This window comes from Dermacentor silvarum, chromosome 10, assembly GCF_013339745.2.
Source record: "Dermacentor silvarum isolate Dsil-2018 chromosome 10, BIME_Dsil_1.4, whole genome shotgun sequence".
Lineage (NCBI taxonomy): Eukaryota > Metazoa > Arthropoda > Arachnida > Ixodida > Ixodidae > Dermacentor > Dermacentor silvarum.
Window position 1 is genome coordinate 29348117 of NC_051163.1, and position 27866 is coordinate 29375982.

The window sequence follows — 27866 nt, forward strand, 5'->3', positions numbered from 1 at the left end:
GGGGGATCATTAAGCGAATTAAGGGGGTCAGTCTTTAATGCAGCGGCACTTGGGCTTCGGCCTTCAAGTCGTCTTAGGGATAACATGAGAGACCCTATGAATTTTTTTTTTCTGATTGGCTGATGGTACACCCGTATAGCCTCCGCTGCACTGCACGGAACTGGGAAAGACAGGGTTATACGCACCCCCGTAGGCATACAGGGGTGCGCTCACGTGCCCTGCCCACGCCTCCGGTCCAACAACAACGGCCACGCGCATGCGGTCGCCGCAGTGTCGCCAGACACCAGCGAAACCGCGAACACCACCACCACACCTTGCACGTGATCGAGAGCACGCGCGCCCTCGCTTTCGTTCAGTGGGTCAAACGTCGCCCGAGCGCGCGCCCAAACCTATCGCGCTTATCGCTCGACTGGAAAGACACACACGTACACATATTATAAGGCTGCGGCGGCGGCGACTCGAGGTCATCGCTTTTATACCGTCTTTCCCGAGGCGCCAGCGCCGCAACAGCAGCATGGGCGCGACACCAGACGCTGCATCCTTCATCCCCCCCCCCCCCCCCCTCTTATTGAGATTATATTATCGCTCTCGGCGTTTTGTATGACAGCGATATCTGTACGAGGGAGGGAGGACAGTTTTCGTAGCTACAGCGGTACCCGCCGGGCGATGGCTTTAAGTGTTGCACTCGAGCTCCTCGCACGGTGTTCTAACCAAGAAAGTCTGATTGGTGACAATGCGTGGTGACAATGCGGTGACAATGAATGTGACACTGCATGGAGGGCGACATGGCGCGAGGCAGCACGCGAGACAACCACTGCACTGCCGGTATACAAGTGCCCTGGCGGAAACCAGGCGTGTCACAGCACTGACGGGATGACAGGCGTCGCATCCTCAACGAGATGTCACAAACGCTAAACCGGCGTCTGCGCCCAAAGAAAGTATTAGGTTAAATTTTGCTTGACGTTAATTTGCTGCCTGTTACACTCAGATCAGTGCACACAACATTTTGTAGTGTGTAATGTGCTGCTAAGCGGAAACGCCAATGTGCGTTCGCGCCAAAACTCATGCCAGCATCGAAGGGAGAAAGGCTTCCCTGCAGCCCTTACAAAATTTATTATCGAGATACTGTTGTGTTTCTGTTGTCGTTCTGTTGCTTTCAATATAATGTATGTTGATGTGCAATTGAGCGCCATGCAGTATTTCTGTAAGGGTGGCTGCGCTGCATGCTGCAGAGCCAATTGAGTGGAGCGCGACGGTGACGTCTCGGCTTCGTCGGTTTTTGCAGCCAAAACGCAATGCGCGTTTCTGGATGCCTTCGAACCTTCCACGCAGGGGCCACGAATGCGCCGCCAATGCCATGACATCACGACGGTGGTGGCGCCGAAGGTGGCAATGCTATTCGAGTGTCCGTATTAGTGCAACAAAAAGAGCTGCGCAAACAAGAAATGTGCAAGATAAGTGGCGAATGAGCGTACCTTAGCCAAGTGTCGCGATATACCATCCCTCGGAATAGGGTTCCTAAATGAAACAACACGTTGGCACCTCTTTGGCCTTGTAGCCGAGAAGAGTCGGTTTTTTCGGATGTCCTCTACGGACCTTCTATTTATAGAATCAGTCAAAAAAAAAAAAAAAAAAAACGAAATTCTGGTGCTTTACTTTGCATGCCAAAACCATAATCTGACTATGAGGCACGCTTTAGTGGGGGTCTCCGCATTAATTTTGAGAACCTGTGGTTCTTTAACGTGCACCCGATCTAGGGTACACAGGCGTTCTTGCACGGTGGCGTGTTTGTGTTGGAGTCCACACCGACCATCAGGGGTCACCAACACCGGCCCACAAAACCTCTCTTTATTTTACTTTATTTTAAATAAAGTTTGTTAATCCTCCTCCGCGTTCACGCTTGCTGCCCCGGGCTGCCTTGGTTTGCACTATATTCGGTGCCGATTTGCACCATCTTATGTACCCACCAATTGTGAAAGACAACAACAACAACAACAACAACAGTAATAATAATAATAATAATAATAATAATAATAATAATAATAATAATAATAATAATAATAATAATAATAATCACAAAATAATGTCCACTGCAGAACAAGGCCTCTCAAAGCGATCTCCAATTACCCCGTCTTGCACCCCTTCTTATGCCTTCAAATTACCTAATTTCATCACACCACTTAATTTTGTGTCATCCTTGACTCCGTTTCTCTTCTCTTTGCAGCCAAACTCTTAACAGACCACTGGGGATTCGTCCTATATACGCATTACATAGCCTGCCCAGCGCCATTTTTAATGCGTTACCATTAGGAGTGCCCAAGTGGAAAAAAAGTATGTGTAGTGTGGGTGGGAAGCCTGTCACGTGGTACATGAATACTGTGTGACCCAGCTAAAGTTAGCCAAGCTTTTAAAGGGAGAAAATGCTAATAAAGACATAGCCCAAGATACGATTATACCGTATCTTGCCAGGTGTTTTAACACGAAAGTGTTTTATGCCGGGTTTCACGAAGGACTTCCTGCAACGGATGTAACGGATGTGAGGTCGGCTCCGGCGCCGCCATCTAGGAGCGGTGAAGCGAAGTACTGCATCGCGACGCTAACGAGCGCCGACAGGGACCGCTTCGGCAGTTACAGTGATGCGGAGGCTCCAACGCGGTGTAGCCTGATGGTGGCACTCTTCCGCACATGGCTTATCTTTCGCGTCGGATTAGCCTGTGGAGCCTCGTCGCCTACGGAGCGACTCGGCAGCTGGACGCCGCTCACCAAGCAAACATGCAACACGGTCGCCGGCCCGCAAATCGTGCGTGTTTCGCTGCAGTTCACGAAGCAAACATGCAACAGCTTCCATGAAGACACGTTTCACTTTCGAGTTCCATACAGATTCCTATGAAAAAGGAAAATTTTTTCTTTCTTTTCCATAATCTTTTTTCCTTTCTTTAAGCAGCTTGGCTAAACGTAGCTGGAACACCCTATATATGTATAGTACAACTGGCGGTGGTCTGCTCCGGACGACCGCCAGTTTCACTGCGCTCCTCAAAGAGGGATGACGTGTGTCGAGTGAACTCCTGAAAGACACACTGAAATGTGGTGAACACTGTTCAAAACAGTGGATCCGGGACCTCACAGAGGTGTGATGTAATGCTGACGCATTTCTTTCGCGTTTACCGCTAAATCGCCACTGCCTTTTTTTTTTTCTCTTAAACAATCATGACCGGCAGCTTACCGCTGTTCTTGAGAAGATATTTGTACAATCATTGCATTGTACCGCTACTAGCATACAGGGCAGAAACTTGGAGGTTAACAAAGAATCTCGAGAATAAGTTAAGGACCGCGCAACTTGTGATGCAATAAAAAATATCAGGCATGACGTTAGGAGACAGAGAGACAGCGGAGCGGATTACTTGTGTAGCGGACAGCTCAGTATATACATCCACAAATACGAGTATATCCGCCGAGATACCGACCGTCCCAGAAGCGGCCACGCCTACCCCCAAGAGGGTAGCCAAAGAAAACTTCGCTTTACAAAATGTATCCGTGTATGGCATCACACCTTGTACACACCCATGGACAGAACAGCTTACAGTTCGTCAAGAATCCTTGCCAAACAATTTACTGCGCTCGCATTTTTTTTTGTCGTATACATGCATGCTTTTCACGTCTTTACGGAGTTCTTAAGGAACACAGCCGACACAATTTGTCCATCTGTCCATACTTTTGATGCTCGCAGGTGTGTTTCACACCTCATTTATTCGATTCCTCTTTTGCTCGCAGAAATAAAACAGATCTCGCGCTAATGCGGCCGAACGTCGACTGGTAGTGGTCGACCGGGGCGCGGCCGGCGCTCACGGTTTCGCTGCCGGCGGCGCGTTTTCGATGTTGGCCTTGGCCGATGGTTCCGGCACATTGGCGTCCGTCATCACCGTCTCGTGCAGACGGGTGTATGAGGGCCTCTTGAGCCTCAGCGGAGACATGGGCGCGATGGTGATGCTCAGCTCGTTGGCTCCCTTGGCCATGGCCGCCTTGACGCCGTACTGGTCCATGTTGTCCACGGGTACGCCGTCCACCATGACGAGCACGTCACCCGGGTACATGGACTTGTTGGCCGTCACCACCTGCACGTCGCAGGTCTGCACGCCAGGTATGGAGAGAGAGAGAGAGAGAGACATTAGAAAAAAATAAATTATGGGGTTTTACGTGCCAAAACCACGATTTGATTATGAGGCACGCCGTAGTGGGGGACTCCGGAAATTTGGACAACCTGGAGTTCTTTAACGTGCACCTAAATCTAAGTACACGGGTGTTTTCGCATTTCGCCCCCATCGAAATGCGGCCGCCGTGGCCGGGATTCGATCCCGCGACCTCGCGCTCGGCAGCCCAACACCAGAGCCACTGAGCAACCACGACGGGTTGAGAGAGACATTAGTGCTTATATAAGACAGTGCCTAACAGTCTATAGACCACCTGTGTAACAAGATGTGAGCAGGCGATGGTTGAGGTGTTTTGAAAGTGGTGTCAAGGCTTATACAGTCAAACCTCGTTGAAACGAGATATAATGTTGGATATCACAAAACAAGTAAAATTCCCCTTGATGTCCCCACAAAGTACTTACCGCATATCCCCTTGATATGCGGTACATGCAGTAATGCATATAACGAAGCAAAGAATACAACAATGTAATTCTTCAACTTCGTTATAACGAGGTTTTACTGTACGGTTTTTTATCATGGAACATGAGCTACATAGCTGTGACACATAATCAACAGTCGTCTAACCAGAGGTACCTCAGGCAGGAGCGAACGTTCGACAAATGAACTTATCGGTCAACATGTTGTCTACCACCGGGAAAAATCTTGGCAACTTGGCAGTTCTGGGAAATTCAGTGTAATACAGGAAATTTTCCCGGAGGTTCCTTCGAATCAGGGAAATTGGCACCTACAGTGGATGGCAAAGCTAGTGGTAAGCGTAAATAGGAAGCGACGTTTTCAACTGATCCTACGCAATGCGCGAATAGTGGTGTCCTATTTACTGGCTTTGTGTGTGAGAGCTTGGCCATGTGGGTTGGAATGTCGTAAAACACATGGCTCGGTCAAATCTGATACTTCATCCCACCTGATTAACAGCTTACTTATAGTAGTAGCGGGTTGGCATAACAATATCACAAGCTATAAACTACCATTATTTCATTGCGCCTAAACCTCCAATGTCATAGACTGCCATGGAATTGTCGTAAAAGAAACACTCAAGAAAACTAGGAAAACTAAGGGAATTTGAAAGTGCCAGCGGAGTTGACATCCGGCTGCTCCAGTCGGAGAAATCCTTCCTTCAACCAATACTGATCACGTGAAGCCTTCATCCTCCTTTGAACCTCAGCGTTGTATAGTTTTTGCAAGGTTGCGTATGTTGCGTATTATTCTATGCCCATGTGATCATACACCTCTGCCTCGGGGAAGTATGTAGCTAAGCTTGACTTCTTTGGCGTCGTGATCGATGTAAACGGAGAACTACGGATATATACTGCCTCGAGCACTGTAGCTGCATCGCTCAGGTCGAACAACAACATCTACATCTACAAATTATCGCCCGACTTATCTTACTTATTCCTGCTGCAAGGTACTTGAACATATCGTTGCTAACTACATAAACAATTTTATGACAGACAACAATATTCTTTCTCCTTTTCAGCATGGCTTCAGGAAAGGGTTTTCCACGGTAACACAACTAACCACAGTAATTCACATTTTTTGCTAACGTTCTCGATTGATCTGGACAAACTGACGTAATTTTCTTGGACTTTCAAAAAAGCTTTTGATCTTGTTTCACACCATAAATTGCTCCTTAAACTAAAGTACATTGGCTTCACCTCTTTCGTTATAAACTAGATTTGCGTCTATTTGGAAAACCGCGTCCATTCTGTTTCCGTTAATGGTCACTGCTCGCGACTTTTACCGGTTACTTCCGGGGTACCGTGAGGTAGTGTGCTGGGACCGCTCCTGTTCCTGCTTAACGTTAATGATATCGTTAATGTTATTAAAGGACCAGTGCAACTTTGTTTATTTGCAGAGGACTGCATTTTGTATAACGAGACCGAGACGATCAGGAACTTTTGAACAATAACCTTAACAAGATGTACTCATGGTGTGAAAAATGGGACATGAGGCTTAATGATGTAAAGACAGTTCACATGTAGATTACCAAAAGGAGAAATAAGTTGATGTTTCCTTACAGTCTTCCTACTCACCCTCTTGTTAAAGTTAACGAATGTAAATATTTGGGTGTTACAATAACTAACAACCTAAGTTGTAATTATCATGTCTCCAACATTTGTGCTGCCTCATTCCTAAAGCTTTGTATTCTTCGACATAAACTAACACAGGTGCCTCCCGAAACCAAATTTCATGCATACTCATCACTCATTAGGCTTAAAATGGAATGCGCTTGCGCCGTCTGGGATACTCACACTAAACACAATATGAACGCATTAGAAATGGTTCTTTTTCTCCTTAAAGATAGCAAATTCTCATTGCGCCCTGAACCATATATCCGACAATTAGCATCACGGCTAATCTGACATCATCATTCAGAATCCTAAGCTCCCTATCAGAAAAGAAATAAAGTTTTCAGATTTCCATTCCCCCCCCCCCCCCCTCGCACTATTGATGAATGGAACGCCCTGCCATTGTCATTGCTAAGCAGTACTGATTTTTTGTAACAGAATTTACTGATTTCACACTTTTATAGTTTGATTAGGATTTGTCTGTGTTGTGAATATGTGTATATTTCTTTTTTCTTTTGTTTTGCACGTTTACCCCTCCTGATTGGTCCCAGATGGGCCTGCAGTGTCATGCAAACAAACAAACAAACAAACATTGATACAGTTATGCGGCGGCGTATATGTTCGTGCTTATAATACGCAGGTCCTTAAGAGTGTATGGAATTTTCTATGTCAGTATGTAGAAGGGGTTGGAGAGTATACGAGAGCATCATCTGAGCAGTTCGTTGAATTTGAGCGAGAAGCTATAGCTAGCCGGTCTGAGATGCGAGGCATTTCTGAAGTCTGAAAAGAGGGATGCCTCTCGCTTTCCAAAGCATGGCAGCAATCTACCATGGATACCCAATTCTTTGGTTATAGGCGCAGCTATTCAGAAAGGCATTAAGAGCACTTTCAGAGTCACGTGACAGAGCAGGGATTTGCTCCACGAATTATTTATAACTTGCGCGACAACTGAAGGAATTATTTCAAGCTAAGTACATCAACAAATAAAGAAAACGGTGATTCCTATATAAGGAGCTTATGGTGCCCAGCAGTTGTGCGCATTTCTACTGATGTCATCAGTGAAGCAACGTGAAACGTCAGATTGAGCGCGACTGTGCTCAAATCTAACGGGTGTCCATTTCGCGATCTTCTTTGACGGCGCGTAGCTGCTCTCCGGCAAAGAAGAGGGCAATATTGAATGGAAGTCAGATTATGTACGTCACCGAGAAGAAAAAAAATTCACCGACGATTGCGATACTCGCTCACGCGAAATCTGAGCACAGCTCTATACATGTTTTCATTTCGCGATATATTGGCAGGCGCGGACAATCTGTCTCGTGCGGCAAGTTGCAAACGCTACGAAGTGTGGCGCGACTGCCTCGCTTTTGGGGAGATCGCGAGAGGCAGCGCGTGGGTGACGCGTGGGCGCGATTCACAGCAGCCGCCGCAGACAGACCTCCGCTCATGCAGCGCTTTGTTTTCATACAGACAACGCGCCCTACTGTGGCTCCATCTCGTAGCCATCGTCGCCGCAGAGCCCGTCTTGCGCGGCACTACGCTTTTCTTCTCACGCCTTCGCCATACCCTCCTCCTCCGCTTTCCGAACCCTCGCGCTCTCTTCGCTATCGCCATCTTTCATCTCCCGCTGCGCTCCGCGTTCGCTTTCATCCTTCGCTGTGCTCATTCGCTCCGTTACGAGGGGCGACGCCAACGCTTGCCGTATGAACAGGTGCCTGAGAGCTGCGCTCTAAAAGCAGGAGGCATTTGAGCACATACTGTCACAAACAAGGAATAGAGAACGGCTACATAATACAATTTATTATCCATATAGAAACAACATCTCACAGCTGGCTGTCGGGGAGACGTCTGTGGTATGCTTTTTTCATGCTCTGAGCGCGCAACGTGCACGAAGCAGTCACAGTGCGAAATACCTCCGCGTTAACTTTGAGCTAGAACGACCTCTCGTAAACTCTTGACAAGGAATACGCGTTCCTCGCTAGTAGTGCGAGACGCCAGGAATGGCGTACCTTCTGGATGACGTGGCAGTGCACCAGGGCCTTCTTCTGCTCGTTCCACGCCTTGGCCTCGAACACCTTGAAGCCGTAGTAGCCGCTGCCGCTGCACGCCGTCTTGATGGCCCTCACCTGGATGGTTTCCTGGCCGGCCGCCTTGAGGATCTGGTCCCAGTCGCGTCGGGACTCGAGCAGCCGGAACGCGCTCGAGGACAGCACGGTGACCACGAGCTGGTCGCCGCAGTCCTGCATGCGGCGCTTCACCTCGGCGATGGGCAGCTCCGAGATCTCGGCTCCGTTGACGGCGACGATCACGTCGCCCTCCAGCACGTGCGAGACTTCGGCGGGGCTGCCGCTCTTGACTTTCTGCGCGTAGTCAAGAGGAAGATAACATAAAGGGACAGTAAAGAAAGAAAAAAAAAACGTTAAGTCGAGCCATCGATAGATTAATAATCCGAAAGCATTATATGGCTCACGAGGCGGAAAATCCGGCGTTGGCGTGACCACGTCCAAAAGGTCCAAGTGCGCCAATTAAGGCAGTTAATGATGTCAATTAAGACAAAGTTCATTACGGCACTCGAACCCACGACCATTGGCGGGAGTCGAAATCACGACCGTTGGCGTTAATTAAGGCGAATATAATTACGGTACAGTTAAATAAGATATAGTTAATTAAGGCACTCGAACCCACGACCTTTGGTGGGAGACGAACCCTCGTCCTTTGGTGGTCGCAATGCTTTCGCATTCATCTACGTAGGGATAACTTGAATTCATCATAACTCATTCGTCTCTTGAATTTTTCGTCTAGAAGTCTATCATCATCTTCTGTGTGCCGATACGTGACATTTGCTGCGCAGAAGATTGCCGCCCAGGGTGTCGCTGCTTCTTCTGATATTGAACCACCCGCGCCAAAACTGACAACGTAATCACTGCGGGACTTTCCTCTATGCCGCTCTGTGCGAATCAGCTAGCACTGACGTGACGTGAGAGGTACCATAGTCCATAACAGGTGGCGCCACTAGGATTTCTCATGTGCGATCTTATAAGAAACAACAGTCTATAACAGATAAAACGGCAACATCTTTGAAAGAGATGACACGCTGTGGTACATGAGTGACGCTATTAGTGAGAACTTCGGCGAGAGAGAAAGTGTAGTCCAGACTCGACCAGATACAGCACAGGAGAAGCGTGAGAGCTTGAAATTTAATCGAGAAACCTTTTACTGGAACACAGCAAAAGGAAATGCCCCTAACAACACGGCCAGCAGGACGAAATGAAATCCCAATACAGCTAATCAAACAGCTGGGCCCAAAGCGCAAGTCACAGCTGAATGGTGCCCTAGAAAAAGTTATTAAATAAAAAAAAATCAAATTGGGTGGTGTGAAAGCAGAATGAACCTTATCTATACGGGCAGATGCAATAAGACAAGATCGTACAGGCTGGTAACAGTAACTTCGGTCATATATAGAATGGCAATGCAAGCCATAAGTTATTCGTACTGTGCATCATGGTACAAGTACGGAGCAGCACTCTTTAACGCAACATTATAGCCCCAGGGTTCATGACGCTATTAAAATGTGTCATTCAACTTTGACAACATGCCTCAGGATTCGCAGCATTATCTCGAGTTATATTGGCTACATACAAGGGAACGCTTGGTATAACATCCAACTGATATTTATAAGGTCTGATGCTTTTAAGAAAGGCAGCAAGCCTACCTACTGTTGGGACATGATTTGTATTTAGACCTTGAAACGTGATGGTTTTGTTTATAAAAATTGCCACGAACGGTTAGCCGGGGCCATCTCCGGATAACCGCATGTCAACGGATAATGTAGAAGCTTTTCAAACTGATGGCGCTGTTCAAGTGGTTTCGCTATGAATTATGCAGAAAATCACAATGTGGAGTAGGATTCATGAAAAGGGAATTTGTCATTCAACAATCTGTGGCATGATGCCACAAACGAAATACATGCGATTTCCCCAGTAAGAAAGCGTCTCAGCTGAAAAGTAATCCGCGCCCTAATTCGAGCATCTAGAAAATGCCAATGTATCTTTTTTTTTAATGAGCCTGTCCCCTCTTTGCGGGTTTGCGCACTTCGTTACGCCAATGTTACCGCACCGAGCTATCGCCTAATTCTCCTTCGCGCTGGCACCTGCAATACAAGCGCTATAGCTGGTCAACTCGTAGAGAGGCTATACCTCAGGAGAGCAATAGTGCTCGATTCGATGCACCGCAACAGCAGGACGATTTTGCCTCCAGCTACGAAACTTTCTTTCCGAGAAACCCGTACGAGTAACGTCACACTAAATACTCTTGTCGATATGCCATCAGTCCACATCTCCCGTGGTTTCTTTGTGGCTATGACGTTATACTGCTTGAACATCAAGTCGTGGGCTGAATTCCCGGCCCAAAAGTTAATTTTCCGTATTGACCATTGCGCGCACATTAAATAACTCCGCACGGTCAAAAAATTCAACGAGCGAATAAATTTTTGGAGAAATTTGCAAGTTAAAAAACTTATTAAATGAAAGAGAACATAGTCGTGGCACTCGAAAGCACTCCGAAGTCTCTAAGGCATCGATCAAGCCTATAGCTGTGGATCCCGTTGCCTGCGTGTAAATATATTGTAACTGGAATGGGCGGGAAGTATATGTACGCTGTGTATTTACGGACAATGTTTAGTCAGAATTGCTTAGCAAAGTGTTCGCACCCAATGACGTCGTCATCTTCCTTCCTGGCGAGGGCTCACATAAATGCATCACTTCGTAACAATAAGTACAGCAGTTAAGTGCTGCACAGAAAGTTTTTGCGCCGGGTCATAACGTGTTCTTCTTTTAACGGGGAAGCTTTTTTTTTTGTACAACTCGTTCAAATTAGTTTGCAGCTTCGGTATACTTTTGAATGGACGAATGTTTTCCGTTGACTAGTCAAGATTATTTGGGAGGCCCTGCTCTTTGCCCGTCTCTCACAGGCCCTGCATCATTGTGTTGGAACGGTACACATTTAATTTATTTTCAATAAACAGTAGACTCTCGTTAAGTCAAGCTTGGTTTACTCGACTTCCCGCCTAATTCGAACGCACTGGAAACTCCAGGCGAGAAATAGGGAAAGAAAATTTCGTTTAGTTGTAACGTGAAAGCATGCCGCTTCCGGTAATTTGGCCGCACCGGCGTCCCTTCATGAGCGCAGCCCGTACTAAGGCTTGGAAAGATGAATTCAGTAGAGGTCGCTACCGCTTACATAGCTGTATAAAGCTGTGTCACTATATTTTTACTTTACTTTTATCTTTATAACCATAATAACTTTACTTTTTCATTCAGTTCAACGCTGAGGCATCGTTTAAACGTGTCGGCGCTCGTTTGAGTCGAGCTTCGAGAGCAAGAAGCAGAAAAAAAAAAAACATTACAGACTGCCTCGGGCAATAAAAAAAAATCCTAATTCATTCATTCTGCCGCAATTTTGTTAACTCGAGGTTTCGGATAATTCGACCGAGTCTCGCGTTCCCTCAATGGTCGGATTAACGGCAGTCGACTGTATTCAGACATCCATACAACTTGCCCATGGGTTGTAACAAAATGTTGCCTCCTTGACAGAGCATCCGCTGTACTACATTGCACAGTCAGCGGTTAAGCGAAAACGTAAGCACTGACTTAGCAGTCAATCTACATCTCGTGTAGTCACAAACTGTATAGCAAGCGCCTCGTCCAAGCACTGACCTCGACCATGTAGAACTTCTTGTTGTTCTCTCCGGTTACGTCAACGATGTTGATGCCGAAGCTCCAGTACTTTCCGAGGCTCTTAGTCCGCCACATGATCAAGTCCATCTTCTCCTTGGCCGTTATCGACTTGTCGGCGGAGGCACCGGCTGCGAAGCAGAGGAAGCAAAAGGAACCAGAAAGCTTTAGCGCAGTTACCGTGCGCGTTTTCCAACCGCATTGGCTACGTGAACACGGCACTCTGCTGCTCAGAGTAAGGTCGGGTGTTCGACTCCTGGTGAGCGACGCTGCACTGACCCCACACTTTTGTCACCACATCTAAAAAAATTTTTTGCTAATATTTCACGCTTCTCCACGCTTCATTCTTGCCTTTAAGAACTTGTATCTTACCGAACAGAATATAATAGAGAGCGTGCGCACTCATTGGAGGAAAATGAGTGATTTCTGCACCCAATAGTTTTACGTGGTTGTTTTGTTGCCTCGCTTGACCACACAAACATTTCCTTTCTGTCCTATAGAAGCTTTACGACAGCTTAGCCGAATTTAGTATACCGCTTATGAAGTATACACTTCTTGAGTCGTTTGCAGTGGCTCCCACTAAGTAATATAAACCAATCTCGAAGGTTGTACTTTCGCCTGCCGCACGAGCCGGAAGCAATTGCACAGCCGGAGATACGTCATGGACGCCATGTTTTAGACACCCGCTATTGCCGGTAACTTGTTGAATCTGCTTCAGTTTAAAAAGTGAGGCTCATTCAAGAGTAGTCGCCCACCGCGGCAGGTCACATCTATTTCTTGGCATCGTCAATGAAACAGGGGGGGGGGGGGGGGGGGATTTACTGTGCAGGTTTTAATCATGACTGGAAAATCTAGGAGGTCAAGCACGTTACATTCTGTTGACAACTGCTTCTTTGCAACCAGTAGCACAATGCTGGAGTAATGCTGTACCCCGAAGCGTGTGAAACAGCTGTCATGCGCCTATAAAATCGTCCTTGAAGGTCGACACCCGACGGAAACGTCGAAATAACTTTGTTGTGTTTTGTAATGCATGTAATGTGCAATATGCAAAAAAAAAATTGACAGTCGCTTTAGCAAACACCAAGGAGGATGTAGGCGAAAGCCCGCGCTGAAGAGACATTCACTGACGTTCTGATTCGAATGCGTTGTTACTTACTATTATTTTTCTGCCACAAAAGGCTGAAGGTTCGACTCCCACCAAAGGTCGTGGGCTCGAGCACTTTGATAAAATCTATCTTAATTAACTGTGCCCTAATTAAATTTGCCTGGAGTAACACCAAAGCTCGTGGGTTTGAGTGCCTTAATTAACCATATCTTAATTAACTGTGCCTTAATTAATTAGATTTACCCTAAGTAACACTAAAGGTCGGGGGTCCGAGTGCCTTAATTAAAATTAAGGCACTCGAGTCCACGACCTTTCTTGGTGGCCCCATCAATTTTTGTGCCATCAATTTTGGGGCCATTGAATTTTCCGGACGGTCAAATTTTCGACCCATGAGCCATCTAAGGCTTTCGCCTTAATATGTGTGTGTTACTATTCAAACCCTTTCGGGTAATACTAAGCGCTCGCCCTGTATTCTTCACCCATCGTTGTCCCTTCGCGCTTTCCTGACAATGAATCCCCGCCAACTCGCCCAGATTTGCGATTTCGTTGAGGTTTTTCGCTCACTCAGGCCGCTGATGCCGGCTTTGACGTCCACGTCCGAGGCCTTCTTGTAGTCCAGTTCCTCTGAATCCCCCGCAGTCGACTTGAACAGGGAGTCCCTCAATTCCACGGGACCGGCGGCCGTCTTCGCCTGCAGGCAGTAGTAGTAGAAACTATATAGTAAACCAAGTCTACTGACATTCTGCGTGTTCCATCAACAAAATTGGCTATATAACGCATAGAAGCGTATATACCGCATAGCAGCCGTCTATAAGCGTATACTGGGGTTCATAACTGACGGGAGCTTTAACTGGTAACCGGTGGAGATTAGCGAGACAATTGTATTACAGTAAAACCTCGTTATAACGAAGTTGAAGAGTTACTTCGTTACATCCATTATTGCATGTACGGCATATGAATCCCTGTGGCGATATCAAGGGGAATTTTACTTGTTTTGTGATATTCAATATTTATTTATATCTCGTTTCGTTATAGCGAGGTTTGACTATATCGGTTTCAAAAAAAGCAAGAAAGGAATTGGGACAGAGTTGTCAGCGCCACCTTACAGCGGTAACCTTACAAGAGAATGGCAGGTTGCTAGATCGTAGTCGATATCGTCGCAGCTCGAGCTGTGACAAAACCTTAAACTGTGACACGCCGTCTCAACCATAGCGAGCATCGTTGGCACGGTGCTTCATCTGCCGGGTGTTATGTCACAGCTGAGCGATGAACACAACCGCAGCAATATGGACCTGCTCGTATATACCATGGTAAGAAGATTTTGAAGGCGACAACGATGATGGCTTGACTGAACAGTTCGAGCTGCGCCGACAGCTTGTGGTTTTTGTGCTGTGTATATGGCTTGAGGAGTGCCAAACAGCTACTGCTGATTAAATATTCATCGTAACAATGTAGTTAAACCTAATTAGGTCATGCAGGCTAGGTGACTATTTGTCGCCAACCTGATTCAAAGGGTACGCCATTAGCGACCATCGTCAGTCATCATCATGATTATAGCAGTGTGTCTGCGTCGGCCTTTCAATTGACTCTATAGTGTACATAGCGTTATTTACTCTCTATAGCAGAAGCGCAGGTGAACTGATCTGCAGGGGCCAACCATAATAGAACGGCCGGATAATAATGGAGGAGTAGGGAAGCCCACACAACAAAAAGAACCGTTTTTTTTTTCAGGGAAACATGATAATTTAATATTCGTCAGTTTGTTAACAAGATAAAATATGCTGACAATGCCGCCTTGGACATACCCGTGCCAAAGAAACAGAATGTGAAGTATGTGCTTTTTTGAAGACCTATTTTCTTTTAGCATATACATAACCTTTATAGAACGCTTTTCTCTCTCTTCAATTATATTCTGCATATGCGGTCTTTTGTAGCCTATTGTATAATTCCATACTGTTACGGAGTACACAAGTATAGCTATCCTGTTTTGTTACACAAATTATCTAAGCAACACTGTGTGATATATAGGTACCCCTGTTATATATCATTTTGAGTTCAGGAGTCCCTAATGTTTGATTATGACGTATTGTATTCTTCTTGGTTACGAATAAACTGTTCTGTTCTGCATCATGGATCAGAAAGGTTGACAATAAAAAACAGCAGAGACTAGTCGTAGTATAGCCCACTTAGCTATGGCGTTGCGCTGCTGAGCTCAAGGTCGCGAGTTCGACCCGATCGTAGTGGCCGCAATTCAATGGGAACACAATGCAAGAACACTCGTGTACTTAGATTTAGGTGCACATTCAAAAAAAAAAAAAGCCCCAGGTGGGCAAAATTATCCGGAGACCCCACTACGAGGTGTCTCACTATCATATCGTGTTTTTGGCACGTAAAACCCCAGAGTAATTTTTTAAGCAGCAGAAAGCTATCAGATCGTGGTTTTGGCACGTAAACCTCAGAGTTATTTTTTTAAGCGGCAGAAATCTATCAATAACGAGCTTGGTGGAGTCAGTCGCATACCCTTATTCGGAGAGGTTGCTTATCAAATTCGCGCACCTATATCCACAAAATACATTCTTAGGAAAGCGCCAAAGTGTGTAGTAAAAGGCTACACATGCCAGCATCATGGCGCACGTAGCTTTGAAACTTTGTATACGCAATCATCCATGTGGATATGTTCTCTCACGCAGGCCAGTATCGTATGCCACACAAATACCATCGAATAAAACGGGCTATACAAACATGGTCGGCTTTACAAACTATATCACAAACTCTGAGTATACGTGTAGCATTACTGCCGCAAGTAAACGCGAAATAAGACGAAGACAGAAGGGGGGGGGGGGGCAGCACTCACGAAGTTCATCATCTTCTTGAAGCTGGGGGAGGCGTACGAGTAGAGGGCCTTCTGCGTAGATGCCTCGACGTCCACCATGTCGTCCACCTTGAGAAGCTTTCGCTTCAGGGTGTTGCTCGTAGCGCTGACAGCTGCGAATCACCAACGATAGGCATCGGCACGCGTTAATGTTGGCTCGGCATCCTCAGAAGGTCCGAGCAAAGTAGTGGTAACCACCAAAGACGCTAATTCACGATCAGGTGTCCACTCCGTGGTGGCTCATTGGTTATGACATTATGCCCTCGTAATCGCGTTCCGCATAAGTTCCTCTAAGTGAATTCACCACATTAGCAGAAATGCAGCGAAAATTTTCCGCTACGTGGAAGATTAGGTGGATTCCACAAAGTGGAACACTCCTAACCACTCCTTATATCGTTACACGTAAGTAAACGGAACATTACGCTCTCGTTCCTCTTAGATTTCACCAGCTAAGTGGAACAACGTACGTGGAACGAGATCGAGAGTACGCTTGGTTCGACTTACGGCCGCAGCGGCCGCATCTCGACGGGGGCGATGTGCAAGAACGCTGATGTATTTAAGGTTTAGATGCTAGGCTATCAAATTGAACCTTAGTCTCCACACCCCCAATTACGGCGTCTCTCCCAAGCTCAGTGCTACAGTACGACATGTAACCCCACGAAGTAATTGGTGAGAGCACTTCGAAGTGCAGATCATTAGCCCCGTTTACATAGCATGCTACTACAACATAGCGTGGCGCATTCTCTACCGCATCGTGGTAATTACTATGCGACAGCATTTGCATGCGGCGCATTCTCCTTCGTTGGAACCTGTTTCGGGCGATTTGAGTTCCACCGGGGAGTGGAGGAGAGAACACGGCGCCAGCCTTTTCGCTACCTCAGTGCGATGCGCCAGCGTTTACAAGCACCGTGCCAGACGACTTACCCAGTCGAGAATTACCTTCTCCTGTTGCATCAACACGATTCACCCCAGAGCATTACTCTCTCTGTTCTTTCCTCTTTATGCACCCTCCCCTTCCTTAAGGCGCTGAGACGTGCTCCCTAAAGGGTTGTAGAAAGAGCGCCTATTCCTCTCTTCAATCACTCTGCCTAGCCTGTTACCGCCGCTTACATCAATGCGACGTGCAAGAAATACGATGCGACGTGCCAGTTGTATTCATGTACACGCCGCTATAGGCAGTGTCCAAATCCATGACCCGACGACGGCCCTCTCTGGGTAACAGAAGCTAATCTCGAAGGCCTTGCTTTTGATAACTACGTGCGCCAAAGTCAATTCCGGAGCGGAAACGCGTCATAGAAGCTATGTTTTAACGTGATAACGTTAAGGGCCCCGCAGTGTCACAGAAAATCCGGCATCGGTTTCGGCGTGCGGCGTCCGCAGCCAAGAAAATCATCCCGAACCATCCCGACCACGCAGGATCTCCGCGTGGCGCAGAGGCGCTGGTGAACTAATTGAATTTATCAAAGTAAAATGAGTGAGAAAAATCGTAAATTACGACTTAACCACAACCTACAGGTATGATAGCGTCGGATTGTAATTTGAATATACGAGAAAACATAATTATGTTACGGCGGAAACTCAAGCACAAACCCCTTTTCCAGCATTTTTACCATTCATGCATGCAGCGGCGCGCCCCGGTCGGTGTACCTTGCAAAAACACCATCCAGATGTCGCTGGCCTCCTCGGCAGCGGCGCGCCGAGGTAAAGGTGCAGAAAAAAGAAAGCTGCAGTTGCTGGGAAGGATCTTTGAATGCTATCTCGCTCCAATCTTAAAGGCGAAGCTTAAGCGTCCTCGAGATTTCTTTAACACGGCCAATTGCAGAATAGGAAGGCTGCCCACTCACTGAATCGTTCCGGCTTGTCCCCGTCCTTCTTCTTGGTCATGCACTCCCCGATGGCGGGAATGTTGCAGAGATCCTTGGTGGTGGACAGCCTCTTCCAGTTGAAGCCCGCGTAGAACGGGTGCTCGCGGATCTCGGCGTACGTGGCTGAGCCGAGCCGCTCGACGGGGTTCTTCTTGAGCATCTTGAAGACCATGTCCTTGGCCTCGGGCGTGGCCGAGTGCGGGTGCTCCTCGACCTTTGGCCACTTGAGCGGCTGGTTGATGATCTTGTCCGTCAGCTCCTGCTTGGTCTCGCCCCGGAAGGGCACCCGGCCGGTCATCATCTTGTAGAAGGTGGCGCCCGCCGACCACCAATCGCAGGACCGGCCGTACGGCCTCCGCTTGAGGATCTCGGGGGCCATGTAGGGTATGGTTCCCGCGGACTCGCCGTCGTAAAACTCGAACGCCGTCTTGGTGAAGTAACCCTTGCAGACGCGCCTGGAGACTGCGCATTATCCGGGAAGGAAAACGAGTTATACCGCAGGTGATGAACCAGCAAATACGCACGAGACGATGGGGTTTTGAAAAGCACGTATTTTCCTGGAAACATTACTAGAGGGGACACTGACGCTGGTGTCTTCGGGAGTTGCAATTACGGCGGTTCAGCCAGTGTGGGAATGATTGGCACATTGATTTGCCTAAAGTTTGTCCTTCTGGCTTCGAACGGCTTTGTGACTTTGCGAATTGGGCATTATCAACAAAATATTGCCTGATAAAGGTCGCTGCTCCTAGTGATTATATGTGTGCGCGGAATCTCATTGCTTTCTGCGTTTCTAAAAAAAACAGAATTGTAGCGGGATTAGCGTGTTATCTAGAAAAAAAATATTTCTATCTGAAGTGTGCGAAACACATCGAGAATAAGTATAATATAAAAAATACTTCGCGCAAGCTTTTTTCAGCAATAGGGGGGATACACAAGGCAGAAAACTGGAAGTGGGCTTCACGCCAAGCCACCTATGGCTTCGTTTGGAATTTGTACAGACAGCTTTCCACATATGTGAACCAGTGGATGTGCATATTATTTGCTTTACATCAGATGTGTGATGCCACAGCCGCCGAAAGAATTGGAAAGGTCTGTCTCCTCTGACCGCACTTTCAACAGAAAGCGAGACGCGTGCTGAACTACTACTGCTTCATCCTGTGTTCCTGCTTTAAACCAGCAAATGCCGCTTGCTGCCTGTTATTCAGGTTTGGCCGAAGAGATTTAGCCAGAGACTTCGTATGCAATATTGAAACTCAAGGAGAAGAAACTAACTTCTGGTTTGTTGCCTGTAGGCAGCGCTCGTCCATAAAGGTTTTCTTGCTATCGTTGCTGTTAATTACTACTTCGGCATTGGCACATTCAAAATATTCAGAATTTTTGTAATAGTCAGGCGAAGGTTGCGACTTACAATGCCCGATGCAGACCTTGTTGGTGTCGAAGTCGATGACCTTCACTCGTCCCCCTGGAATGATCAGCATGCTGAAAGGAAAACAATTAACATTAATGCAGTTCCCACGAGCATGTTGGAATCTACGTGAAGATTTTGTGAAACGGTTAACTACTGGCTGTACAACTGCGCATCTTGATCGACGTGGAAGCGAGTGACGTCAGACACTCACTTGGACACTTTGATGTCCCGATGGAGCAGGCCCCTGAGATGCATGTGCTCGAGCGCAAGTATGAGTTGCGCCATGACGATGCGGCACTCCTCGGTGGGCAAGTACACCGCCTTGTCCACCACGCGCATCAGGTCGGCACCGCAGATGTACTCCATCACGGTGATGTAGGCGTCCTGATTGGTTAGAGATACCTTACGTCATCTCCTAGAGGATTTCTCCGCTACGGATAATTGCAACAAATGTGGGGGAGTGAAGACCGCTGATCACTTGCTCCCGTGGTGCAGTGCATTCGAGACACCACGGGAGGAACTCTTGGGCTTCTATGCTGTGGCACAGGCTGTCGGTCAACACTAAGATTAAGAGTGAGATTAAGAGTAAGTAATTAAGAGTAAGCGCCGAGGCGCTCACTCTTACTCTTGCTTTACTTAGGAATTCCAGCTATAAGTGAATTCTGTTTTCCAATTTTTCCCTACCTATGGTGCCGCGTCCACGTGAGCTATCAAATTATTGTCAAGTTGTAGTGAGGGTGAAGGGCCAGTCAGTGTGAACTGCCTTCTCGTTGTGCCCTCAGCACTGCAGCCAAAGGTCCTGCATGCCCTGCATGGCCATCCGACATCTGGGCACGTCGGTTTCTCTCCTCCGCTCGCGAGGATACCAGAGAAGTACTATTGACCGCGTCTGACCGACGACGTTGCTCATTACGTCAAGACATGCCGAAACAAGAGCACCGCAGGGGCTCGGGCTTACCCGAAAGCCCGGGCTGGGCTCGGAATGAGCGCAGGCTTCTGTCAAACTCGGGGTAGGCTCCGTTTTATGGTATTTAACTTCGCAGGACTGTCGAATGCAAAAATTGCTGCTCTTACAGAATGTTCGGTCTGAATCGGTCAGCGCCATCTCGTTGACCTACGGTAAAGCAGGAGCAGACAGCCACGACGCAGTAGCGGTACACTCCACCGATTAATGTACGTTAGCCAAGAATCCTTGTATGGCTGGTATCTTCACAATAACCGAGAACTGGACTATGCTTCGTCTAGTCTCAAGGGCTAAAGACCGAACCAGGCCGGGTCGGGTAGCTAAGCACGGGCCAGGTCTCAATAAATTGTTACGGGTTAGCGCTAGTGCGTCTCAGTCTTCTTTCACCGTCCTCGTCTGGTTGTGCGCTTGAAGTTATTGTCATGTCTTACCAACACGCCCAAAGAGCCCCGTTATTGAACATCATCTTATGCACATTTCCCGCTTACTTAAACATGATTCCAGGCAGAAGTGCGCGAAACAATTATCCCGATAAAGTTTACACATATACATAACGCCCTATTTCGGGTTACATCGATTCTTCCACTGGAACGCTTGTGGCTAGCCTGGCCAGGTTCCTTACCTGGGTCCTGCCAATCAAGCACCGCACGTACGTCAAGACAGGACATTTGTAAGACGTTCGTAAACGCAGGACATAAAATGGAGACGAATGACAGCGCTTCTTCCGTCTTCTTCTTATGTCCTGTGTGTTGCGATGCTACCATTTTTTTATGCCCAACGCAGTCCCGCACGTATTTTTTGTCTAATCTGTCAATTCTTCCGTAAAATGCACCTATTGAGATGTCTAAAGTGGACAAGATCGATTTAATACACACCGTTCTGAGATATACCGCTGATTTGTGAGTATGACTCTTGCACAACCCTCGAAAACATGCTTACAACTTCGCGTAACCCGTAGGTTTGCATATTAGATTTGTCCGATATCGATGCTGAAATAGATGCATTTACGAACCTTCGATTATTGTTCTTGGTGTAAAGTTATGGATTCGTAAACATTGTGCTTGAATTTGTTTTATAGTTACGAATTCCCGGCAATATTATTTTTTCAATTTGAGATCCAAAATCAATGTTCTGCTTCCTTCAGTCGCTAGAATACATTTTGTTCCCGTAAACGCAACAAATTTCAGTCGAGCCCGTCGAGCGGTTGTCTGATGAGAGCATTTCTGCGTTTGACATCTATTTGAATGTGGCTTTGCTGAGCTACCCTGCGTGACACTCACGCGAGTACAGTAGCAGGAGTAGTACTTGACGAGAAACGGGCTCCCGATAACGGACGCGCACACTTTGTCGATGCAGGCCTGCTTGTGCCTCTGGAATCGGTCGCATGCCACCAGCTTCATGGTGCACGTCAGATTGGTCGGCTTGTAAGCCACCTTGTACACGGCACTGCGAAGGAACGATTCGAAGCATTAATCCCTTCTGGCATGTCCTCCGAGATAGCGTGTATTTGCAGGCGCAATCTCGGACGCCATGCTTTCGTCACAGAGAGACATACTGAACGTACTAGAAGGAAATCTGGTGCTAGCGTCTCTTTGCGTACGCTTTTAATGGGCCCATTGTGCTATTTCACTGTCTATAGAATAGGCCCACTTTGCTATGGCACTGTCTCTAGGATAGGCCCACTTTGCTATAGCATTGTTTCTAGGATAGGCCCGCTTTGCTATGGCACTGTGCGTAAGATAAGTCCACTTTGCTTATGCACTGTCTCTAGGATAGGCCCGCTTTGCTATGGTACTGTCTTTAGATAGTACCATAGTCTTTTGCTGTGGCACCGTCTATAGGATAGGCCCACTTTGCTATTGATTGCACTTTCTATAGGATAGGCCCACTTGTAGAGAAAGCGACAGAAAAGACGGTCGCTTTTGATGGTGCTTAGATAGCATTTGTCGTTTCATGATGTCGTTGCGTAGAGAACAGAGGCAGTGACCGGCATATCTGTAAGGGTAGGACAGATGTCTACATAAGCCAATTTGTTATGTGTCATATGTGCTTCCCTGTTTTGAGCTCTGGCTGAGGTATTTGGCAAGACACCAGCAGTAGCAACAGCAGCCATGGTCGGCGAAGTTCAGGAGGTTTCGCGACGAAAGTTTCGCTTTATTATGGGGTTGAAAGACGACGCATAGGACACCGGGCTAGTATCATAGTTTCTCTATGCTGGTATGGCAGCACAGGGCTCTTAAATGACAAAAAGGATAATGCTCAAGCACTTTTTAAAAAAGTTGATATTTTCCCGCGGCGACATGAATGCTACTCAAACAATCTCCGATGTGGCTCTCGTAGTCATCGCGACTTTTCAATCCATATATTTTCAAAGCGTCTGATCTACAAAGAGCGCGAAACGATGACCACGCATTGTCAGCCTCGGAGTAGATTCTTTAACCTAGCAATATCTGTTTTAAGCAATGAAATGGGGCGAAAGTGCACTTTTACCAGGAGTGACAAACACCTGATTCGGTGAAGGTAGCGGTTCCGTCATTCTTGAGGTTCAGTCATCAGGAGTCAACTTCGCTTACTATAATTAGGCTTTAATAGAGGAAAATCTGATGATAACGTCCACGTGCAACGTCCATGCTGACTGATACACTATGGAAATTGTGGGCAGTACATGAATTTTTTAAACAGTTCGTAAGCTTTGGCTTCGAACAACCTACTGGATTCTATTTTCACCCTAATATTGCGATATGTGATTAGCCGTATGCGAAGGCTTAACCTCAATTTAGGTTGTATTTCTTCCCATCGTATTGTTGCTAGAGTACTACAAATAAAGATATACCTTTGAAGTGCTCGCATGACATTTTCGGCTTTTGATTTCTTGCGTTAAATCAAGGCCCTGTACTTGTGCATAGAAAGACATTTACGCAGAATCTCCTCAGGGAGTTGTCTGAATGATGCGTAAGCGTGTCGTAGTAACGACGTGGCTTTGAGTGCTCACACTCAACACTGCTGGTAATCCTAGCACTGCTCAGCGGCTGCGCTCGTCTTGGCGCCATTACGGTAAATGCGACAGCGCTGCTGCGACACCAACTGCTGCGGAAGGCGGCGCAACGTGAACTGATGACGCAAGCAAACTACTGCAGATGGCGGCGCCAGTTGCGTTGATGACGTTCCGATCGGAAGCCATGACTGATCCACAGGTCTGGCTTACTAAAGGTGTGCCTAGTGCGCACCTGATTGCACACGTCACGTGGTCACAGAGGCGCGCTCGTGCATTCGCCGTCTTCTTCCACAGCTGGCTCCGAGGCCGCTGATCATGTCAGCGTTCCCATACTGCCCCTCGCGCTCGTGCCACTCTCCCGAACTTAAACTTACAGCGCAAACACCTAAGACGAACCACAAAAGGAAGATAGGACACACATAGGCGCTGACTAACAATTTCTTTATTTCTTCGTCGTCGATGCATATATAAACCCTAGGCCACACAACCGCGCAGGCGCACAAAATACCAGAGATCTGCCAAAATTATCACATTCGCAAACGTATAAAGTCAAATTCAGATGGGTGCAGGGACAAAGATGTATCGCTGAAGCAATTATCGCCTTCTCTTTTTATGTGGTGGGCCTCTAAGGCAAGCCGCGCACGCGCGTTCTTGCTTTTGCAAAGAATTGACGTCCCATCAAGTCGCGCCTCACAATTGATGCAAGAGTTTATGTGCGGAACAAGGTGCACTCCTCTATCTACATTTTTGTTGGCTTGTTGCACATGTTCCCTATGCATACTTAGGCAACTCCCAGAGGAGTTTCTGCGTGAATTTTTATTGTGCATGACAGTGAGCTCTAACTACACGTGCGGTTAAAAAAGGCGTAGTTGAAAACTGTTTAACAATTCTGACCATCTTGGGCGCACAGAATTATCGCACAAGGTAATTCGACAGCGATAGCTTCGAAAGTTTTTTTAATACACTTTTAGTGTTCGTCTGTCACAGCTATCATAGTTTTTATTGCCACAAGAAGTCGCGAAACAAGAAAACTTCACTGCTCCTCACCGATCTTGCCCCTTAAACGTGAGGACGTTAGCCATGGGACAAGCCAGCACCCTTCGTACACCCATGAATGTGTAAATATATTACTGACGACTAGGACCGTCAGATGACGCAAAAAACTTGGGATACGCTTAAACTTCGCTTTAAGAGTAGAACGCGATAGCATGCAAAGGTCACTGACTGCTTCTCACGCTTCCTGGCAACTGCAGCTTATGCAACTGTAATCTTTACCAGGAAACGCTTGCGGTGAACGCTATGCACGAAGGCGAGCTTTCTGGTTCTTTTTTTTTTCTTTCCAACGCACGGCAGCCGCTGCTGCAGATGCGTGAAGGCGAGCGCCATCTGGTGGTGCTGCAAGGAACCGAGCGGCACGCGCTGCGCTGTGATTGGTAGAAAATTTTCGCTCACGGTCAACGCCGGACTTTCTGCGTACGGGTCCCTTAAAGCTGTCGCTTTAAAATGCGGGAAATGTGCTGTCAGTGTAAGTTCCTTCGAGTTGGAAGCTTCGATAGCGAAGAAGCCTTACCCGAATCCTCCGGCGCCGAGCAGCTTGATGGAGAGGAAGTCCTTCATCTTCGGAATGTACGTCCAGAAGGGCGCGATCTCGGCCAGGTTGAGCTTCTCGGTCTTGGCCACGACCGTGTCGCCGATGCCCATCCAGTCGGTGGGCGGCACCTCGGACACTTTCTCCAGGGACGTGGCCAGCTCGCCCACGATGATCGTCAGCTTGCGGATGCTGTCACCCAGTACCTTGGCGATCTCGGGGCTCTTTTTGTGAGCCAGGTTATGCAGACCTGTTTTTGTGCGACGACATCATCACCCGTGGTATACAGCCGACTGGAATTAGTTCCCCAAGTTCAGCCGTCATTACGTGCCGAAACCACGATCTGATTATGAAAAAGCGCCTAATGGGAAACTGTGGATTGATCTTGACTAACCTGGGGTTTGACCACCCGGGGTTTTTCAACGTGGACTTAAATCTAAGTACACGGGCGTTTCGCCTCTCCCAGTCTCATCGAAATGCGGCCGCCAATTGCCGGGATGGAACCCCCACCCTCAAGCTCAGCAACGCAACGCCGTATATCCATTGGGCTACCGCGGCGGTTCAGCCGAGGAAGTGTAAAAACTGAATCACACTAATTAGTTACCGAGGAGTTACTAAGGAGTTACTAAAACCTCACTAAAAAGTTGTAGGTCTCTCGCAAACGTATTGCCGTTTGCGGAAAACCTGGTTACAAGGGTGCGGAATGGAGTGTAGACTAATTTACACCCTTAAAAGTGTATAAGAGTGTACATAGGTTTCCAACTCACAACCTTACACCTAAAAAGAGTGTAAGCGAGTGAGTTAGACTGATTGACACCCTCATGCCCACTTAGGGATTTAAATTAGTTTTCAGTATGGGGGGGGGGGGGGCAACAACGACTTACCAACGATGGTATAAATTACGAGATAAAATACGTATTTTTCGGCTGAACTTCTGTGCAAAAAAAAAAAAAAAAAAACGCGCGATCGGAAATTTTCTGGGGTCACGGTCATGCTGCTGCAACGGAGCAGATAAGAAGGTCTCTAGAGGGTCTATATACGATGATGATGTATGGTGTTTTATGGCGCAAGGGCCAGGTATGGCCAAAGAGCGCCATGACAAATGGTAATGCTATCGATGAATTGTGGATGGCGTGGAAATAAATTTTTCATGTGTAAAAGGGCCAAAAAACTCGCTCCATGTAAGTGGTAAAATAATGACACTAACTAGTTAGTGATGTGGGCATGGCAAATGGGTTTTTAAAAACTATGTGTAAGACATATAACAGGAAAGGGCTTGAAGAGAGCCCTTGAATACAAGGGCTGTTAATCACATGTAAAATTACCTGATGATTTTCAGGGTGTTTACTTCATTTAAGAATTCTAAAACTGTTTTCAGAAACCTGGTGGGTGAAGAGGTATGTTTTCCTATGCGAAGGGAAATACCTTTTCCTCTCTGCTTCTATTGCAGGGTTTTCTGTCGGAATTTGGTCCCGTGATCTCGTTCCCAGAAACCTGGTCCTCGAATGGTCGCCAGCTCGTAGCGGCGGGTACACGTGTGTGTACCCGCCGCTATGTGTGTTCTGTGTATGTTCTGTCATTGTGTAGCCCAATGGCAGAACTACAAATCAAGAAACAGATACACATCGCAGGCGCCTGTCTATATACGCGTGCCCCTCACAGGTGCTAACTATAGAGCCTGGGACGTGAGTATGTTTAGTTACGCGTGTCTTTCACAGGCGCCAGTTATTAGTTGTGCTTGTGACGTCAGGTGTGCTTGTGAAGTCAACGTCACAAGCACCCGTAATGTCGGCGCCTGTCCTTGACGTGGTTTCATGCGTCTGTCTTTGCGATTGTGTCGTTGCCCTGCATTACGTCATTAAACAAGCGCCGACCTAGCCAATAACAGGTACCGCCCTGCAGTGTGTATACCTATGAGGTTCTCGGCCGTGTCTCGCACGTCCTGGTACGTGATGACCTGCTTGTTGAGCTTGTCTTGAATGTCCTGCGCGGCGAGCAGCACTTCCTCCATGCAGAAGTGCATGAGCGGCTCGCGATCCAGATCTATCTTGCTCTCACGCCTGATGTAGAACTCCAGAAGTACCGTGGTCACCTTGGGGATGCGCGGGAACAGCGTGGTGACGACCTTGGCCGCCGTGCGCTTCTTCTCCTCCATGCCTTCGGCTGCATCCGAGCGCCCACGCATTGGCATATACTTCTCAACCCGTTAAGTACGGTACGTAAAAAATAACTGAAGGAAATCTCTATATTTCTTTTATTCAAGATGCGCAAAATACGCCGACGCTAAGGATATTCAACGACACAGTGGATCAACAGATCTTCAGCACGTAACAGCAACTCCAGCGTCTCCGCTAGATGTGAGCCATGCATAGATACATGCTTGTTCCCTTTAGCACACACACAAACACGTCACAGAGGCTGTGTTTCAGACATCACCTATTCCTGCGGTATAGCTGAACGATCGGAGCGCCGGAGGTCCGTCTAGTCATTTTTTTTCTAGGAAGCTCTATGGCGTTATACGCGTTAGATCTGCGGTCCGATTCACGGTCTACGCCCGGTGCAGAACGAAACGGATCTAGAGGGCTGTGCTTTTGCCGACTGCATGCGCCGGGAAGCAATTCGGGAGCCGGAAACACGTCATAGACTCCGTGTTTCAGACATCGCCTATTCCTGTAGCAGCTGAACTGTGCCACCATAGCTGAACGATCGGAGCGCCAGAGGTCCGTCAAGTAATCTGTTTTTGTACGAACCTCTACGGCGTTATACACGCTGGACCTGCGGTCTGACTCACCATCTGCGCCCGGTGCAGAGGGTGCAGAGGGTGCAGAGGGCGGGGACACCACCGCTGCCATGATGTCGGCCGGAGACGAGAGCGCAGCCGGTCAGTAGTAGTTGCACGAGGTCTTGCCGTTCCCAGCTGCCGCGGCGTACCGCGCCGGTCTCGCGGCTCCGTGGAGGCCCGATGGGTCGGGAAACCGACGTCGGGCCGAGCACGGGAAAACGGCGGCGCGAGCCTCGATGGCTGCCGCGTTGCCCGCCGTTCAAGGGAGCATCGCGATTACCGGG

At 47.6% G+C, this 27866-nt stretch overlaps 1 protein-coding gene across 1 annotated transcript; it reads right to left on the bottom strand.

Annotated features, from left to right (window-relative positions):
• Nucleotides 1-3621: 3621 nt before the first annotated feature.
• Nucleotides 3622-27866, bottom strand: LOC119465864 (microtubule-associated serine/threonine-protein kinase 2). Its single transcript, XM_037726342.2, has 12 exons — nucleotides 27592-27866; nucleotides 26712-26963; nucleotides 24783-25050; nucleotides 21498-21663; nucleotides 19465-19637; nucleotides 19254-19324; nucleotides 17825-18307; nucleotides 15963-16093; nucleotides 13673-13799; nucleotides 11986-12134; nucleotides 8281-8631; nucleotides 3622-4127 (listed from the first exon to the last, which is right to left on the bottom strand). Exons 1-12 carry the CDS (start codon nucleotides 27650-27652, stop codon nucleotides 3843-3845), a joined length of 2517 nt encoding a protein of 838 aa, XP_037582270.2. The 5' UTR covers nucleotides 27653-27866; the 3' UTR covers nucleotides 3622-3842.